Source organism: Dipodomys ordii, unplaced genomic scaffold (assembly GCF_000151885.1).
Source record: "Dipodomys ordii isolate 6190 unplaced genomic scaffold, Dord_2.0 Scaffold13, whole genome shotgun sequence".
In the NCBI taxonomy this organism is placed as follows: domain Eukaryota; kingdom Metazoa; phylum Chordata; class Mammalia; order Rodentia; family Heteromyidae; genus Dipodomys; species Dipodomys ordii.
Window position 1 is genome coordinate 23,532,037 of NW_012267229.1, and position 19,757 is coordinate 23,551,793.

The window sequence follows — 19,757 nt, forward strand, 5'->3', positions numbered from 1 at the left end:
ACCTCTAGCTTTTATGGGGGGATGAGGGAGGAAGGGAGGCGTGAAAGAAGACCCTGCTGAGACAGGTTCAGTACAAGCTCTAAACTGGTCCTAGATTCGAATCTGAAAATCTTTTGAATGACCCCAGCCCCAACCCCAGGCTTGCCTTCAGAAAGGTCAAGTTTAACCTCATTATTTTCTTTTCTGCCAGAATAACTAAGGCCCAAAGAATCGAGAAGAGCAAGGCAGCACAGTGGAAGATGATGTCTCTTCTGATGCTGGAGAGGCAGTCAGAGCTGGAGACACCAATGGGTCAGTATTAAGGTGCCCACCCCCTAACTCTAATGCCCATTACTCACAATCCTCTGGATTCCCTCCCCCCCGCCAAAGTCCAAGCTGTATCTGCGGGAGCTTCATGCATAGAACTCATTCGTCGGGGCTTTCTTGTAGATGGGTTTCTTCCCCAGGTCGTAACTGCCCTCATCCTTCTTCTTCATGCGGTATACCAGCAGCAGGATCAGGAACACAGCGAAGAGGATGCCCACAATGCCACCCACTATCAGAGCTGGAGAGGAAGAGGGCAGGAGACCAGAGTGAGAGATCTTCTTCAGCACCTTAGACTAGACACACTCCCCACACCCTTATAGTCAGACACCTTCACTGTTACCACCACACCTCTGACTCTTACAACCTCAAATAGGGATTATAAGTAAGTCCCTGGAGATCACAGGGTTAAGGACTCCCCAGCAGTAGCTTAGTACTGAGCTAGGACCAAGGACAATAGCCGTCTATGGAAACCCCCATAGACACTGCTATCCTCAGCATAGGGTGCTTTGTAGCTTACCCTGTGTGTGCATATATATCTGAGCCTATACAACTACTGGCAGGCACTGTATGTATTCCACAGACACGTAGAACACACTATTACCATGTTAGATTATTATAGCCCCACATATTCCTCAGTGGCGGTGGCTTGTTTCTGTTCCTACCTCTCCCAACCACTGGCTATAGCCATTAGGATCATACCCATGATTTGCTCTTACAGACTCGTGCGCCTGTGAACCCTTGTGGTTTCTATCTAGCCCCCAGCACCTGAACTTTGCCTGCACAACAGGGAGTACTTCGTACATGGCTCTCCCAGTTCAGCTGCGTGAGGAACCTCCGGCTGGTGCGGAGCCGAAGTGGACTTCTAGCATTGAGTCAGCATCTGTCTTGTCCACCATGCCAGGTGGCTTGAATGACTCATTCCTGTTTGTTAGGGGGCAGGGATGGCTCACAGAATCCTTTCTGTAGCAGATTGAGTACCCTAATTCGGTCTTAGTCTAAGAAGATTAATTTCCCATCCCTGCACACACTACAAATCTATTCACAGAAGGGGGTGAGGTGGCACAAAGGAGCCAAATAAGGTTCTTTCTTGGCTAAAACCCTATAAAAGGCAGCAACAAAGGGCTTCCAGGGTGCTGCCAGAGAAATCACATGGAACTCTAGGCATCAGTCTTATTCCTGTTTCCAGCACTTTCTAACAGCCCACTCTTCCATCAATCAGGCCCTTGATCTGTGCTGGGACAGCCACTGGGGTTAAGGTCCAAGCACAGGCTCATAAGTCAACCAGGGTCCTAGGGCCTAATGCCAGATTCACCACTTCTTGGCTTTGTGACTTTAGAGTTCATCAGACTCCCATGTCAGGTTGTTCTGGGGACACAACGAAGGCCAGAGGAATCCGCTGACAAGCTACAAGTGCTGTTGAAAAGCTACTGGAAGGGAGACTCCCGCCTCCGTTAGCTGAAAACATGTAATTCTTAAATGGAAGCAGAAGGAGATGGCCTGGCTTCGTTTGCTCTGTGACCCAAAGCCTGGGCCTCAGTTTTTCCTCAGATAAGAGGAATGATTTTACATGTTTCTACAGAAGCAGTAGAACCTCTCACTGCTTAAAGCAAAAGTTAAACAGAAATAAAAATCTACCATCTAAAATATACCAGCTGAGCCGGGCACCACAGGCTCACGCCTATAATCCTAGCTACTCAGGGGGGTTGAGATCTAAGGATCACAGTTCAAAGTCAGCCTGGGCAGGGAAGTCCATGAGACTCTTATCTCCAATAAGCCCCACAGAAAACTGGAAGTGGGGCTGTGGCTCAAATGGTAGAGCACTCGCCTTGAGCTGAAGAGCTGAGGGACAGTGCCCAGGCCCAGAGTTCAAGCCCCACAATCAACCGAAAAAAACAAAACATTGCCACAGGTACCAAGAGGTCAGGGAGCAGGGCCTAGCCCAAGACCATCCCAAGTTGCACTCTGTTACAGCTGTAAGATCTAAGAGAGATCCTTCACCTGTCTCAACTCCTGGCATTTGGCACAGAGCTCTTTCCCTATACCTTACCTCCTCAGAGTTTGTTGGCCCAGTTGGTTCCCAGGAAACAACAGTTACCCAGCCTGGGCCTAGGGGAACCCACTCACCAGGCCGGTTCATCAGGCCAGTTCATCCAGGCAGGTCTTCAACCACAGCCAGTAAGCCTGTACCATGATGGAAAAGTTCCCTTCTTCCTTTGACAATCAGCTGTGGGGATACCTACCTCTCTCCCCAAACTGGGGGAAGCTGGGAGAGTGAGGGAAGAAGACAGGACTGGACACTAGATGAGGGAACCTCCTGCGGGGCTTGACAGAGCCACTCCTTAAGCCTCACCTGGACAGAGCTTAACCTACACCAGCAACATTACAGTCACAGACTTCTCACCTAACACCAAACCTTTAACCTCTTGAGGCCCTTAAGCAAGGCACAGAGTCACATATGCCCCACACACATCCTGAAAGGAAAATGAAGACTCAGTGACAGTCCTTTACTTAATTTACCCCTTTTTCATTTCTCACAGCAGTATCCTCAAACCCATCTTCCCAATAGGTAAACTGTCATCCAACCTATTCAAACTCTTCAGAGCTAAGGTCACAAGGCTGCTAAGTGACAGAACAGGCAGAAGGGAAACCAATCTAATTCTAGAGAGCTCCCAGGCTCTTTTGAGGAAATTAACTATCCAATGATTAACTCCCAGAGCCCAACCACAGGCCAGAGAAAGTGATTTGAATAAATACCTAAGGGGCTTAAGGCCACAACATGATTCATTAGAAACCTGTAGACCATTCTTTAGAAACCTTTGATATGCAATTTTCTGACTCAGGCACTGGGCTGCAAGCAGTTAGAGCCCCTTAAGGGAAGTAAAGTCTTTCCTGCCCCAAGGCGACTGACTTCAGGGTTGAGCGGCACCTCGGCTTGAGAGCACTCTTCCCTGGTCCAGACCCGTCCGGAGGGGCAGGGGGCCTTACCTGCCAGGACTTCTGTTCTCTCAAAGATGTTGCTGCCCTGGGCGGTGCTGGACATGGACACTCTGTTGGACACATCCTCATCCCCATCAAAGGGTGCGATCCGCTTGGGGATGACCTCGTTCGCCTCCAGTTCCCCAGTTTCAGTGGGAACCCGCCTCCCAGGCCCTTCCCTCTCTGGGATGTGGTTATTTAGAGGCACCTGAATAGGACAGGGGAAGAAAGAGAAATACGGAGTATATTTTCAAGAAATTTAGTGGGGCGGGGGCAGGGAGGAGGACCTAGAACAGAGGAAGAGACAGACATTCAGCCAGATGTAAAATCTAGACTGAAAGACGCCGTCCTGGTTGGGAGCCATCAACCTCTCAAAATAATACCACTGTCCTTCTTTCCTATAGTATCTGTTCCTAATGGGAAATGAATCTGATGGAGGGCACAGGGAAGGGGTTGTTCTTTCCCACTCCTGTCTATGAGTATTCTAGAGGAGAGAGAGGGAGAGAAAGGGAAAGGGGGAGGAGGGAGGGAGAGGGAAAGGGAGAGAGCAAGAGAGGGAGAGGAGAAAGGAGAGAGGATTGAGGAGAGAGGATTGAGGGAGAGAAAGGAGAGAGGGAAAGAGAGAGGGAGAAGTGGTAAAATCTTAGAAACTGCTTGCCCTTAGAGACAGTATTGGGATTGTACCCAAGGAGCTAACCAAAGTGTGTCAAAGATGCCTCAAAGAGTTTCCACTTCAGGATATGAAAAAGTTCTCAACAGCTGAGCTGCTGATAATCCCAGTTACTCAGGAGGCAGAGATCTGAGGACCACAGTTCAAAGCCAGTCCTGGCACAAAGTCTGAAAGCCTATGAGAATCTTACCTCCAATTAAGCATCCTCACCGATAAGAATCAGGTAACTAATATACAACCTATCACAATACAAGGACATTTCGTTCTGCAGGGAGATACTCAGGACCATTGTAGGTAGACAACACAGAGCACAGACCGGCAGGCACAATTGTGATATCTGTGCTGTAAACAGTTTAAAGGCACAAAAAAGGGATGGGTCATCCTTTCACGGAGGATAATCTACCTAGCCCACAATTATTCTGCCCAGGGTGCATCTGAATTTTCCATTTCTCTTTACAAACGTATTAGAGAAGAGCAAAGGGAGAGAGGCAAAGGCATGCAGCACTTACCAAGGGTTGGATCACTTCAGGGAAGGTCCTATGGTCCTCTGAGTCATCTGTAAAGTTAGAATAATGGGTGCATGAATACCAGGTCCACTATGCCCACGTAACTGATCCCTTTGTCCATGGCTGGCAGGATTCCAACCTTACAACCAGCCCCTACAAGCCCCAAGTCCAGCAACTGAGCATTACCTCAACCCCAGTCACCTAGGCTGAAAAAACCAGGCTCCTAAGACCTGCTCCCCTGACCATTTCACAACAATGTTGGCTGCACTGGTGTCTATGCAGGTATTTGGGCAGCTCCAAACTCTCAGCTCTCCAACAATACTTGGGAGAACTGATTAGAAATGCAGAAGGTGCCAGGCATCAAAAGCTCACACCTGTAACCCTACTCAGGAGGCTAGAGATCTGAAGATGGAGATTCAAAGCCAGCCTGGGCAGAGAAGTCCATGAGACTCTTATCTTCAGTTAACCACCCAAAAACTGGAAATGGTATTGTGGCTCCAAGTGATACAGCATTAGCCTTGAGCAAAAAAGCTCAGGGGACAGCGCCCAGGAGCTGGAGATCAGGGCCCTGCTGCCAATAAAACCCCACTCTGCATTAGAACAAGATTCTCCAGGGAATTAAGGTTTCAGGAGACTAATTGCAGTGTTAAGCACTACACAGTGTAATATTAAAACATCTGTGTGACTACATGAGACAATGGATACGGTTCATTTGCTTCTTAAGAGCAACCTTTCTGTCTATGTATATATCCTTTAACTGCAGGTTGTATACCTTAAATGTAGACAATACAATTTGTTTGAACACACACACACACACACACACACACACACACACACACACACACACACTTCCTGAATGCTTGATATATGCCAAGAGCTGAGTGAACTTGATTCAGTCACACAACGCTGATGTCGTCATTATGAGATGGGGAAATCTAAGGATTAGACAGAGGTAACAGAACTGAGGTCTGAACCTAGCACTGTGTGACTCCAAGGCTCAAACTTGGAGTAATGAGCATATTCCTGAAGACCGAAGGGACAGAGACCAGTGAGCAGTCTGACTTGCAGCCAGGAAAGTCAAATGTTACAAAAGCACTTTTGGTTGGTTTAGCCAAAGGAAGCCTCAGTCCCTTTAACCTAATCTGAAACTGGGCTGTTTGTTTTTGGTGCTATGGGGATTTGAATTTAAGGCCTTCAGTTTACTAGGCTGGCATTGTACCACTTGAGCCACACCTCCAGCCCTGGTATTTCTGAGATAGGATCTTGTGAAATGTTCTTTTATTTTTCTACCTAGGCTGGACTTAAGCCTTAATCTTTCAGTTCTCAGTCTCCTACAAACCTAGGTTTAGGGACTTACTCCTGACTCTTCACCCCTCTCTGTCTACACATCCCCCCTCCTGCCCCACCCCTGCTTCTGAGCTAGTACTTTTCCTTTCCAAAGGAAGAAAAACAGTCTATGGGTGCTCCTCCTCCACCCTTACTTTCCCCTCTGCCAAAGGGAGGAGCCTATGAGGGCAGGTTCAGGCTGGTGCCTGAAAATCCCAGATAGGAATGAATTCAAAGCAACACACAACTCCCCCCAGAGGGTCTCTGGGAAAAGTTAAACCAGCTACTTCTGTTTTCCCTTTGGAGGTGGGGGAGGAGCACTGTTGGAAAATCCCCACACACAAATCCCAGCCAAGTCACCCCCCTCCCTCCTAAGATCACCATTTCCCTCCATTCCATTCCACACACCTCCCCTCCCCAGGCCTGCCCTGCCCACCCTCCATACCCAGATCTCCAGAGCCTGACAGCTCAAAGTCATCACTGTCCTGTCCCGGCCCTCCGATATCCTCATCATCAGGGAGGTCTCCAGAGAAGTATCCACCTTCCAGGAGATCCTGAGGATCGATGACTTCAGTCTCTCGGATCTAGAATGCAAGAAAAGAAAAGCATCAGCCAGCTGAACCCCTAAAAACAGCCAGCAAAGTGGACCCTCAAGTATTAACTAGCAGGGGATCCAGCCAGGTCTGGAAACCTAGATCCTGAATCCTGCTCTGCCCCCATCCTGCTATGTAACTTTACACAAGTCTCTTTCCTGCTCTGGGTTAATAAAAATAATAATTGATTATTCCTATTACTTGCTAAGCACTTGTTGCATGGCAGGAGGTTTTTAAAGTAAGTCTGAGGAGGTATTGTTAATTTATTTTACAGTGGAGGACACTGGGTATTGACTACAACTCAGCTCTGGCCCCCAGCGGGTCCTGTCTGTAATCCTAGCCACTCAAGAGGCTATGTATTTTTTGATGATCATGGTTCAAATCCAGTCTTGGCAAGAAAACCAATTAACTACTAGAAAAACTGGAAGTGTAGCACTAGCACTTGAGCAAAAAAAAGCTCAGGGACAATGCGCAGGCTTTGAGTTTAAGCCCTCCCCTCACACTGCCTGGGAAGTGTGTGTGTACCCGTGGGGGGGGGGGGAATTACAACTTAATTTCTTTGGGTAACACAACTTAACTAACGAAGGCGGTCCAGCACCTCCCAGGCACAGTGATAGCCCCGGGGTGGGTTACAACCCCCCAGGGTCCTATGACGCAGTGGCAGCTGATTCACACATGACAGGAGGTGCCCTTACTGACTCTGGCCTTGCCCAGTCTGGGGCACCATTCCCAGCTGAGTCAGACTGGGTTGGGACTGACAGGACTGACTTACTCACATTTCAAGACAGCTTCAGATCTACCTACTGCTCAAACCTAGTGTCTCAAGAGCAGACTCCTGGATTCTTCTGTCTTCCACACGTCTACACATCTGTCCTACGGCCAGTACCATGGAGGATGGACACAGAGGCACAGTCCTGCCCTCTAAGGGTCACTCGGCCCTTGCCCCATGGAGACCCAGCTGGTCACTCCGGAGTCTGATACCCAACTCCACACCAAGCAGCTTTCAGAAAACATTCAAGGTCCAGGGAGTTAAAGAACTTTCCCAGAGCAGGGCAGGGCACATTACTCCACCCCCAGCCCCTAGCTCCACTGAGTGGAAAACAAAGATCCTTCAGTAGCTCGATGGCATTCCGAGGCCCACCATTTCTCCTTAGCTTCTAGACCTGGGTCTCAGTCTGCCCACAGAACAACCCTGAGCAAGATCTAGCATTTCACTCTGACCAGATCCCATAAGTATAGGAGGTAAGGGTCTTCTAGAAACCACAGAATAAAACTAGAGACCCCCAAAAAGGCCCTGTCCTCCTGTCATGGATAAGAGAATCTGAGCCTGTAACAGGACAGTGACCCAGAGTTTTAGCAACACAGCTTGGGACAAAAAGAAGACAAGTGTATTTCTAACTGCTCCAAACTGTCCTTCAACCACAGGAGGCTGCCCCTGAGAAGGAGGATCTGTATAAAGATGCCCCAAAGACAGGAAGAGTATCGAGTGGCAAGAGAGAGGTTCAGGAAAGGCACTCAGAACTGGCTCCTCCCACACCCTCCCTCCCTGCAGCTTCCGGGGAGAGGCAGCCATATCTGTATTCTCTTCCACCCCCTCAGAGGCAGGATTCTGGATACCCAGAAGGAAGCAGGGTCAGGCTAGAGGGCAGCGGGGAGGCATCCCTCTAACCCAGGGCACAGGAAACAAATGCAGAGCACTTGGCACACACGTGGGAGTGGGTTCCAGCAGGGGTTAAGCTCTGGTTAGGGATGACTTCATGACTCCGGAATCAGGAGCTGTGGACTACTGGTGCTGGAATTCCCCTCCCCCCACCCCCTCCATATACACGCAGCCTGTGTCTTTGGCTTGGCAGGGCAGGGGGAAGGATCCTGCAAGGTTGGGTAAGTATATATATACCTAGGCCAGGACCAGGAGCTTCTACTGGCATCTCCAGCTGCAGATTCCCCTGGGGCTCAGAATCTAAAACAGCAGGACCTTGGTGGCTTGCTCAGTGTGAGATCTTAAACAGTTGTAAGTCCATCTCTATCAATCTATCCCTTCCTTCCTTCTTCCGGTTCTTATGTTTCACTGTGTAGCTCAGGCTGATCCCAACCTCCCAAGTACTGAGACTACAGGTGTGCACCATGCCATTCTCTATCCAGTTCTCTTAATAATGGTCCCTCTGGCAATGGTAGAATCCAGAGTTCAAAAAGGCAATGTCAGTCACTTCTCTAAAACTACACAAGCAGAAAGTGACCAAAACCCAGGTACAGGTCAGTCAGCGGGGATGTTAAACACATACACATGAACATGCATGAAGACATGTGTACATGGGGTCATCAAATCCAGCAGAGAGAGAGATTCAGTGAGAGCAAAAAGCAGGGGGTGGGGGGAGAGGGAGGGAAGGAAGGGGTACTTTGTCTACTTGGACACTTATTGACCTGGCCTGAAACCAAGACTGGCTGTGGAGTGTCAGAGTTCAAACTTCCAGCATGGGGTTGGGGCTGGAGCTGGGGCTAGACTGGGACTAGGATTCCAATACAGGTTTCAGACCTAGAGTCTTTTTCCACCCTGCCTTGTCTTCTGGGACCCCTAGTGTTGCTCAGACATCTAGCCCTTCTATCATTTAATTTTTTAATTTTATTTAATGGAGGGAGGGGAGAAGAGTCCTGGGGCTTGAACAGTGCCTGGGCACAGTCTCTTAGCTTTATCACTCAAGGCTGGTGCTCTACCACAGCCCCATTTCCAGCTTTTTATTAGGCTAGCTGAAGGTAAGAACTCAGGGATATTCCTGTCCAGGCTGGTTCGGAACCAGAATCTCCAGATCTCCACCTTCCAAGTAGCTAGGATTACAGGTGTGAGCCACCAGCTTGTGGCTAGCCATCCTTCATTTAGTATGTGAAAGTGTCCTAGTATTTCAAAACAACCCCAGGGATTAGCACAAAGATTGGCTATCAGTAATTACTTCCCTTCTATAGTAGAGAAGTCAAGACTATGGAGGAGGAGGAGAGAGAAGAGTTTACAGTGAAGACAGTGGCAAAACTGATTCATTCCCAGTTCAGCCCACTTTGGGGCACCTGATCATCCCCAAGCCCTTTCCGTGACAGATTCCAAGAGGAGATACACAATCAGTCTGAGGTCATACCACGGATCAGTGGCAGGGCCAGGCCCAGACCCTTCCAGACTCTGAAAACAGTCTTCAGAGGCAAATCAAGGGCCCATGAGGCAGTTGATGGAGGACACTGAGAAAACTCCAGGAGCTCTTCAAGCTCCCTGTCTACCCACAGTCTCCACAACAAGGAGACACAGGAGCCATTTAGGATGAAGCCAGCAAGATAGGATTAAGCTCCATAGAATTATGGGTAATCATTTTTTTTTAAACCTAGAGGTTGGGAAGGTCCCAACAGCCTTCCCTCCCCTACCTTCTTTCAGACAAGAGCCAGTCAGTTTGGGGTGGCTTTGAAAAGCCAGGCCACCCAACATCCAGACCCAACCCTGACCAAAAAGGGACCCAGCCCTGTTCCCGGCTAGGGATGTGGCCTGTTCTCCTCAGCTCACCCCAATCCTGTCCAGGCATGTGTGTCCACATGTGTGTACATGCTCAGACACCCTTTTCATGTGCCTTTGTTCATTTCACACTGATGCGTAACAGAAACTATCACTGACTGAGGCCTGAGACTCTGTTAGCCTGGTGGCTGGCTGAGGGACACTTCAACTACCTTGGGGGATTAGGGATCTTGGATTCCTTCCCAGGCCATTCAGGGAGATGAAGAAGGAGTAGGTCCACTTGCATTTTATAGGGACTAACACCTGCCAACAGAAAATATCTGAGGTCACAGAGTCCAACCATCTTGTTTTATAACCCTCGAAAAGAATGAGAATTCAGGGGCTTTGTCAAGGTCAAGCTGCTGACAACAGAGCCAGGTTTAGATAGGTGTCTTAGCTCCCAGGATTTACCCTCTCTCCTCTCTCAGATCTGGACTACCTCTGAGATTCTCAGCAAATCCACAGGTAGTGACTGTGGCTCCAGTTGAGACTCCTCACCTAGCCCTTAAGCTTTATTGTGAACCTAGGAAACAGCTGCCAGACCTATCCCGCAAGTTCTACAGCTTCTGTCACACCCGGAAAAGTATGGAGCCTGGGGTAACTCATACCTACTATGTACCCCAACACCTTTCTGGGTCCTCTCTCTGTGTGTTTACTGACTCCACAGCATTACAAGGTGCTCTCCCTGTTTTACAGATGAGCAAACTAAAGCTAGTTGAGTTATCCATCCTGTCATAAAGCTAGAAAGCAATAGAGCTGGGATTCAAACCTAGATCTTCCCCTAGACCATGTCCCTAATCACAACCATGTTTCTCACTGCTGCTTCTCACTCTCTCCCCACCACCCCCAGCACACAGCCTGGCTCAAGGGTGCCCCTTCCTTTGCCCAGGAGTAAACAAAGGTGAAAGTGATATGGCTTCAACAAAGAAACAGAAACTTGGCTGGAGGGCCAGGGAGGAGTTCGGGGTCAGGGCTTGGTTAACTATGCACTAATAAGAGCCTCCCCCCCACACACCTACACACACACACACACACACACACACACACACACACACACACACACACACACCTCTTTCCCAGGAAGTGTCAAGGCCACCCCTGATTCTCCTTTCAGGAGGCAAGACCAAGAAGAATAGTAACTGGACAAGTCAAATGTTGGAGGGGGGGAGATGTTAAGTAAATACCCTTGGCCTCCAGCTGCTGGACTCTCCAACCTGATTCTGACAGCAGGGTACATGGCACAGTCCCTTCCTCTCCTAGCACCACTGGCCTGGACAGGGCAGGCAAGAACACAAACTAACCATAGTCTACCCCTTTCCAATGATCAGTCTGGGAGTTTTCCAACTCTTTCATTTTTTGCTCGTCATGGGGCTTGAACTCTAGGCCTGAGTGCTCTCCCTGAGTTTTTGTGCTCAAGGCTAGCGCTCTACTCACTTGAGCTACAGTTCTACTTGCAGCTTTTTGTGGCTAATTGGAGATCAGAGTGTCATGGTTTTTTCTGCCAGGGTTGGCTTCGAACTGCGATCCTCAGATCTCAGTCGGAGTACTAGGATTACAGGTATGAGCCACCATACTGCCCTCTCCCCACCCCCCCAGCTTTATTCTAACTCTTAAGTCCTCAGTTTCCTCTTTGTAACCAGGGCCAGTAGGTAGCACCGTGCAGAGTGCTGAAAGGATTCCAGGAGATGAATTAATGCACACAAGGGATTTAGCATGTGGCTGGGTACACAGCCGGTACTCAGTGAGTAGCAGCTATTATTAACCCCCACCTGCTTTCCTTCAGGGTAGGGAGATTAGTACTCAAGGTTCAGAGACCTTTGGAAACTTGCAGAAGTGGAAAGAGGCTAGTCACCTGATGGGAGAGGTGTTTTGCAAGCCACAGAGGGACATTTCCCATTCTGCTAGTTCTGAGGCCAAAGACTTTCAACGACAAATTAGATCCCTTCCAGCTGTGTATAGAATCTGAGGCTCAGGCTGGATGGAGCCTGGTCTGAGGTCACAGTGGTGAATACCTTGTCCAAAGCAAATAAAAATAGAGGCAATTTTGCACTTTTCCAGAAGGAATAGAAGGCACTGATTAAAGACATCTGAAATTCTACTAGAATTGAAATGTCACTTGCTTATTCTGGTACACACTTGCCTCAGGGAATAAATATCTAGAAAGCAAAAAACAACTCACACATCTTATCTGTATAGTCCAGTACCTGAAGGGTTAAGCTAGGTCTGGGGGGTGGGGGTGGGTGGAGTGAGGGTTCAAATGTCGCTCTGCCCACTTCAAGGTCGGGTTACTCTGAACACAATCACCATGCAGAGAGCCAGGCTTAGCTGGCACTACCAGCAGCCAGCTTTTTACCAAGCCCAGGGCAGACCATTCCCACAGCAAGGATTCCGGGATCCTGGGGTAACAGCTAAGAATGAGGGGAAAGGTGATCCCGATGTGCCTCAGAACAAACTCCTGCCCCGGAGCCAATTAGACTCTCTTGTCACTAACTCTGTAGGTGGTCTTGGGTGATTCCTTCTCTGGCCTCAGTTTCCCTACCTATAAAAGATGGGTCTCCAAAAGACAAGCCTCCCTCTGTCCTAAGGCCTGGTAACCAAACTGGGCATTGCTCCGATTACCACTGGAGACAGCTGGGAGGGGCTGGCTCCCTCAGGGCCTCAGAGACAGAGGTGCATTGAAGCTGGAGCTTGTAATCTAGGCAGCAGATCCAAACTCCCTGCTGGTTCGTGGCTGGCCAGGAGGCTCTCAGGATGCAAACAAGCCTCTTGTGTTCTGAGAGCAAAGTCCAGGGCCTACTCTGCAGCCTTGTCTCAGCAGATTAGATCTACCCGGGTGCTGGCTTACTGCCCCTTGCCAACTTCTCCTGCCACGAGGGAAGCCACTGCTCTGGACCAGGTCAGTCTGTCCCATAATCTTCTTCCCACTGGGCTTCCCCCAAGGCAAGAGGTGTCCCCCACTCCTTAGCCCCAGTCATTTGCTCCCCAGAGGGCTGTGTGGTGTGGTGCAGCCAGTTTCTGCAGGCCAGCCACCATTGCCTGCCTTCACCCAGTTTACACACACACACACACACACACACACACGCGCGCGCGCGCGCCTCTCCCTGCCTCCCTTTCCATTACCCCGGGTGTCACCTGACTAGCAGCCTGGCCTCTGCCAGAGAAAACTGGGGCAGCCGACTCAACTCCCAGGGCTTAAGGGACAAAGGAAGGGGTAGATGAGGGGTAAAGGGTGAGGGGCTAGAATAGGAGGGTGTGGTCCAGGATAGAAGTGAGAAGATTGGGGGTGCAGGAGGTGGGTAGGAAGTAGGAGGAATGATCTTTGGTGGTGTCCTGGAACCCTGAGAACTGCCCCATCCACTTAGGTTTTCAATATGTACAAACAGCACAGCAAAAGCCAGCCTCTGGCCAAGTTAGGAGTTCTTGTATAGCTGCTAATAATAAGCTCAACTTAAGCCAGTACTTTACAAGTTTGCCAAGCACCGATTATGGCCCTCAAGTGACACAGGTGTTTTATAGAGGACACTAGAGCTCTCATATTAACAAAGTGACTTATTAACTCTGTCTCTGGGTGAGTGGCAGGGCTGGAAGAGAGCACGGAGACTGGTTTTCTGGCTGTAAAGCAGACTTTTTCTTTCTTTTTCATTCTCCAGCCTCTCAACAAAGGGGGTGGGGGTGAGGGGAGGAACGGACCCAAAGGCCACCAGTGGGTTAATGGCAAACCAGCCCAAGACATCAGGTTTCTTGTTCTAAGGTTAACTCAGAATCCAACTGTTGACATATATGCTCTCTCTCGGTCTCTAGGTTGCCATGCAATGAAAATGCAGGAAAACTGCCTTCTCAGAACACAGTCTACCAACACCCCTGCACCCAAAGCCCATGGTGCCATTTGTAAGCACTCACTGAGGGCCTTTTTAAATGTTTTAATGTCAGTATTAGGGCCTGAACTCAAGGCCTGGGCACAGTCGCTGAGCTTTTCTACTCCTTTAGCACTTTAGCCACAGCCCCACTTTCCTGCTTTTTGGTGGTTATAAAGATAACTCTCACAGACTTTCTTACCAAGGCTAGTTTCAAACCGCCATCCTCAGATCTCAGGCTCCTGAGTAGCTAAGATTACAGGCATGAGCCACAGGTGCCTTCTTCAAGATTAGAAACTCTGTGCCCTCCAAGTCAGGAGGATGGCCTGAATCCTGAGTGGTTTTGGTACTTTTGTAAACCCCCCTTTACATCCACCCTTCAACCCCTGCAGAGTCCAAGTTGCTGGAGTGAGTACCTGCAGATCCTGGCAGGAGAGGTAGAACTGCCAGGAACTGGTTCTTGTTTAAATATAAACCCACCTGATAATTAGCAAACAGACCACTTTCTAAGATAAACAAATACAAAAGTTGGGCTTGATCAGCCCCACCCTACAGCCAGCAGCTGCAAGGTTAGATATGAGAGTGGAAAGAAAGGTATTGAGCAAGGGGAACCTTCATCAAGGAATGCTTCCTCCGGGAATTCCTCATCTCTACAAGGCACAATGCTGAGGTCCCTTTATTTGCACAGCCTTATTATTTATTAAGCCTCTCGACAAAGTTTTCTTCTTCTTCTTCTTCTTCTTCTTCTTCTTCATTGCTGGAAATTGAAGCCAGGGCCTCTTACAAGCTAGTGATCTTTCACTGAGCTACATCCCCAGATCAGAATCCCAATTTCTGAACCAGGCTCACACCTGTAATCCTAGCTACTCAGGAGGCTGAGATCCAAGGATCCTAGTTCAAAGCCAGCCAGCCCAAGCAGGAAAGTCCATGAAACTTTTTATCTCCAATTAACCACAGGTAATGGCTCTGTGGCTAAAAAATGGGAGCTCAAAGACAGTGCCCAGGGCCCTAAGTTCAAGCTCCACAACCAACAAAAGAGAAAAGTTTTAGAAATAGAGGATCCCAATTTCTTTACAGACCAGGAAGCACACCTAGCTCACACCTAGCTACTCAGGAGTCTGAGATCTGAGGACTGAAGTTCAAAGCCAGCCTGGGCAGCAAAGTCTGTGAGACTCTTATCCCTAATAAACTACTCAGAAAAATCTGGAAGTGGTGTTCTGGCTCAAATGGTAGAGCACTAGCCTGGAGTGCAAAAGCTCAGAGACAGTACCCAGGCCCTGAATTCAAGCCCCATGACCAACAAAAAATAAAAATAAAACCCAACAGGTTAAATAGTATGTCCAAAATTATGTTGCTTATAAGAGCTGGCTTTAACACCTCTTATAGTTAGATTTTTCCCAACACTAAACCAATTTTTTAACACTCTAAGTCAGAAGGCCTCAGAAATGTCAAGAAAAAGTAGGATTTTCCCTGAGGCAAATATGAACTGTACCAGCTTTGCTTTATAAATTCAGTTGTGCTTTAAGGGGGAAAAGGAGGTGCCAACTTCTTTGTAGAAGTCTAAAGATAGACTTTGAGGATCGCCTGAACTCTTGTTCAATGTCAGGTCACATCTGAGCAAAAAGCTGTGAAGGTTTGGAGCCTAGTACAAGTACTTCCTGTCCAGGCCTCTCAAAGTCCTGGATGCTAAGATACTTGACTCCCCAAGGACAAGGTAAAACCTTCATGTCTATTACAACATGCCCACCACAGAGCTATCCTATTAGCCAAGAAGTTAAAGGAAAGTCATGACTCAGGCAGGCACGCTAACCCGCGGTGACTCACAGAGCCCTGCTTGTCCCCTTCTCCTGATTTTAAGGGTTCATTCAGAAATCACATCCACTCATTCAGGCCAGGAGGCTGAAGTAGGAATTAGGAGCCAATTCCTCCCAACAGGAGCTGGCGCTGGAAGCGCAGCCTGGTTCCCTCAGCTCCTCATTCAGGTCACCCCAGCACTGCAAGTCCTTGGAGAAGCCCTGTTTCCAGGCGCTTTGGATGGCAGGAGCTCAATGACCACCCCACTTCTCTTCTAAGGCAAGGATTTTTTTCAGATTCTATCAAAGAGGCCAAGAACACTCCCCTCCCCTCCACACTGGGCCCTCAGGGCAGGAAGGACTCTTAGAAGGCAATGGTTCCAACCTCCACATTTTACAACTGGGGATATTGAAACCGGGTGCTGTTGGTTCACATCTATAATCCTAGCTGTTCAGGACACTGAGATCTGAGGATCATAGTTCAAAGCCAGCCCAGGCAGGAAACTCCATGAGTCTCTTAAAAAGTGGAATGCTGGGCTGAGAAGGTGGCTCAGTGGTAGAGTGCTTGCCTTGCATGCATGAAGCCCTGGGTTCGATTCCTCAGCACCACATAAGCAGAAAAGGCCAGAAGTGGCGCTGTGGCTCAAGTGGTAGAGCACTAGCCTTGAGCTGAAGAGTGCAGGGTCAGTGCCAGGCCTCACAACCGACCAAAAAAAAAAAAAGTGGAGTGCTAGCTAGCCTTAAATGAAAAAGCTGCCCAGGCGTAGTTGAAGCTCTAATACTGGCACCCAAAAAGAAAAGAAAAGAAAAAAATGGAAATATTGAGACAGACATAGAATGGTTTGATCAGTTAGCCAGCAATGCAGAAGTAAGACTCAAGGTTATCTGCAAGCTATCTCCTCATCTGGAATGTTCCCTTACGGCAATCTAACCAGACAACTTGCTCTATCGGTCGGACCTGGTTCTGACCTCAGCAAGCCACTACACTGCTCTGAGCATCAGTTTCCTGTAAAAAAATGAAGATTAAAAAAAATGCATCTAAAGAATCCTGGGAGACAATCAACCTCAATGTAGCTTTTAGAATGAAGTTCATTTATGAAGCTATTCATTCATACAAACATTCCCCAAGTGCTATAACAAAAGCAGAGTTCTTGAAGTAGGTTAAGGGTAGATGGGTGGAGCACCGCCCCCCTTGCGTGGAGTATATTAATTCCCAAGGGGGAATGCCTTAGGTGTCTTGATGGTCTCCACACACCTTCTTGAATAGTTGGTACTTAATTATTAATCAAGTATCAGCTCTGGATAGGGCTCTTGAAACCATCCAGCTCAAAAGCTTTGGTTTTAGACGTAGGGAACGCCAACTTCACAAGGACAAGGGACCTCCTTCCAGCCTCTTGCTGCCCTCCAAAGCATGGCCTATTTTCCCAGGGGTGTTTTGTAATTTGGCTCCTAAGAGTTCTCACTGGCCACTTAAAGTTTCCGCCCCACCCCTACTTCTGTGTGCTTCAAAGAGCAATTTCTCAGGCTGACCAGATATATTTTTAAATTGACATACACCTGTGAATGGGGGGGGGGGTGAGTGCCTCAGAACTGCCTGGGCCTCGTGCCAAGTCAGAGGCCTGGGCCCCTGGGCAGCAACACCTTTGCCCACCCTTCAACCCTAACTCCCAAAACAAGGATGCCTTTAATTGGCTAGGGAGGGAGTGGCAGGAAGGCAGATGGGGAATGCTCCCAGATGGACAGGAAGAACTGGTTTAGGATGGCAAACCCCCGCCAAACAAAGGAGAGGGCAGCTGGGTGCTGAGCTTTGGGTTCCCTTCTCAAAGCCTGTGGCACCCAAGGGTGTGAGGGTGCACCTAAAATTTGGGGAGGGGACCAAGGAACACTACTGGAGAAGAGGACTACTAATCAGACATTCTGATGGCCTGAATGCTCTCTGCTATGAAGGTGGTTATCCAGTCATCCTTCTCCATACACCTCCATCTGGGTGGTGGAAATAATACACTCACCACGTGCTAGAGTTCTGTGAAGATAAAATATACCAGGTTTGGCACAGGGAAGTCCTTCTCCCTAGACCTAAAATTTTGTCTACCTGCAAAAAGAAAAAAGAGTCCACAGAGCCATCTTTCCCTTCTAGATCAACTGTGATATGGTCTGACTTTTTGCAGCCACAAGCTGAGAGGTGGGGGGGAGGGGGGTCAAAAGGGGAAGTTATGTGCCCCAATGAGAGGCAAGAGGTCGGTGATATTACCAGAAAGAGGAAAGCTGAGGTCAGGGTGAAAGATTGACACTCTGAGGAAGCAGCTGCTTAGGGTTACCTTCTCCTCCAGCTGGATGGGCCTGTCACCCAGCACAGGGGACTGGCAGCCCCCCCCCCAGACCACATCCTCCGGGCTGCCCTCTGGACCCAGCTGCCCACTCCTCCCCCAGAAGCACCTGTATGCTCAGCAGCCCCAGCGCTGAGCCTAGCATGTGACTGTCCACGTGGTAACCTTAGTTGCCCTAGTCCTTTCCTCTTTTTCTCCACCTGCTCAGACAGCATTCCTTCAATTACCTCCCCCCCCTCCCCAAGGGCTCAACTCCTAAACACCCTTCAGTATCTCATTTACAGCAGCAGAGAAGCAGGTCCCACTTTGCCACTAATGTTTCCCCAAAGATGTCCTTGGGTGGGCGGTAGGGAGGAAGAGCCGGGGAGTGTTAGCTGGGAATTGTTTTCTTCCACTCAGAATCCTTGAGGCTTCCCAGCCCAAATCTCACCATCAGACTAAAGTTGCCTGGAAATGGGGACCCACTAGATCTTAAGAAAACAGTAGGCCCTACGGAAGCTTGGCTATCTCCTTGGAATCTGACTCAGCCAGTTATTAGCTGTGTGACCTTGAGCAAGTTACTTAACCTCTCTAGCCTCGGGACCAGCTTTAGAACAGTAAATAGTGGGGTTGTTAGAATTAAGCAAGTTGTAGAGCCATTTACAAAGCTATTAGAACTGAGAGGGGCATACTAAACAGGCTACATATTTCCACCTTCACCCAAGGTTTTAAATTGTGCCAGAGGCATTGCTCAGGGGCTCATCCATTCTCAACAAGGGCCTGCAGGCAAAACTAACTTTCCCCTAAGGGCAGAAGGGAAAGGGAATCCACGCTTTCAAAGGAATGAACATGAATGATTTAAACTCCAGGGAATGCCTTCTCCCCCCCCCCCCACACACACACACGAGGCTATATCGAACACGAAATCTAAGCTCCTGGGGATCAGATCAACTCTCCCAGCAATTCCTGCACCCCTAACTTTCCAAAGGAGATGGTCTCCTAACTCCCTTTCTGGTTGCTGGGATGGGGCTTCTGGTGGCCCAGGATTGCACCAATGGACAAGTGAAAGAGAGAGATTTCTCTGGTCTCTCTGGGACCTTCTTTTCTCCACCTCCCACCCTTACCCACTCCGCGCAGGGTACATGTTCCAATTCCTCAACAGAAACGATTTCTTCCTTGCAGAAAGCTCGAGGCTCACCGCCTAAGCCATTCCTCCTGTCGGCCCTCGGAAGATGCCCTCAACTTTCTAGCAGTCGCTGCTTGCCTCATTCCCCCTTCCCTGGGACTCCCAGAGGCAGGGCCTCCACCCCTCCCGAGGTCACTGGCCGGGCCGTGGCTGGGTCTAAGGTCAGGACTCAGCTGTCCTTACCCGGTGTGTGAATCACGGCCCCCACGAGCCTCCAACCCCCGCTCCGAACGTGGACACCTCCCCTGCACCCCTCATCTCCAAGCCATCTAGGGTCCTGGGCGTCCAGAGGGAGCTGGCGGGGGTGGGGAGGGGTGCTCCGCGCCCGCAGCCGGCCCCCCCAAGAATCCCCGCGTAAGGGTGAGGGCGGGGGAGCTGAGCTGACACCGGCTGGGTCACCTCCGAGCCCGCGGCGGGGGCCGAGGCCGGCGCGCTGCCCGCTGCCTGCCACCCCGGAGCGGAGTTCCCAACAAAGTTTGCCCGGCCTCGGAGTCCAATCGGGGACTCCGAGCACCCCACGCCACCGCGATCCCACGTCCTCCGGCACAAAGGGAGCGCTCGCCCCGGTCACCCCCACCCCCAAACACCTACCGACTCGGCGACGGCTGCGGGGAGGCCCACGCAGAGCAGCAGCAGCAGCAGGGGCAGGAGCGGGCGGGCGGGCGCCATGGAGCCGCGGAGCGGGACCGAAGCGCGGGCTGCGTGCGGAGTGGCC

General features: G+C 49.7%; 1 protein-coding gene across 1 annotated transcript; it reads right to left on the reverse strand.

The window, feature by feature from the left end:
• Positions 1-233: 233 nt before the first annotated feature.
• On the reverse strand, positions 234-19,739 carry Sdc4 (syndecan 4). Its single transcript, XM_013010894.1, has 5 exons — positions 19,634-19,739; positions 6,230-6,368; positions 4,462-4,508; positions 3,292-3,490; positions 234-544 (listed from the first exon to the last, which is right to left on the reverse strand). The coding sequence occupies exons 1-5, from the start codon at positions 19,709-19,711 to the stop codon at positions 393-395; spliced, it is 615 nt and encodes a 204-aa protein (XP_012866348.1). The 5' UTR covers positions 19,712-19,739; the 3' UTR covers positions 234-392.
• Between the last annotated feature and the right edge of the window lie 18 nt (positions 19,740-19,757).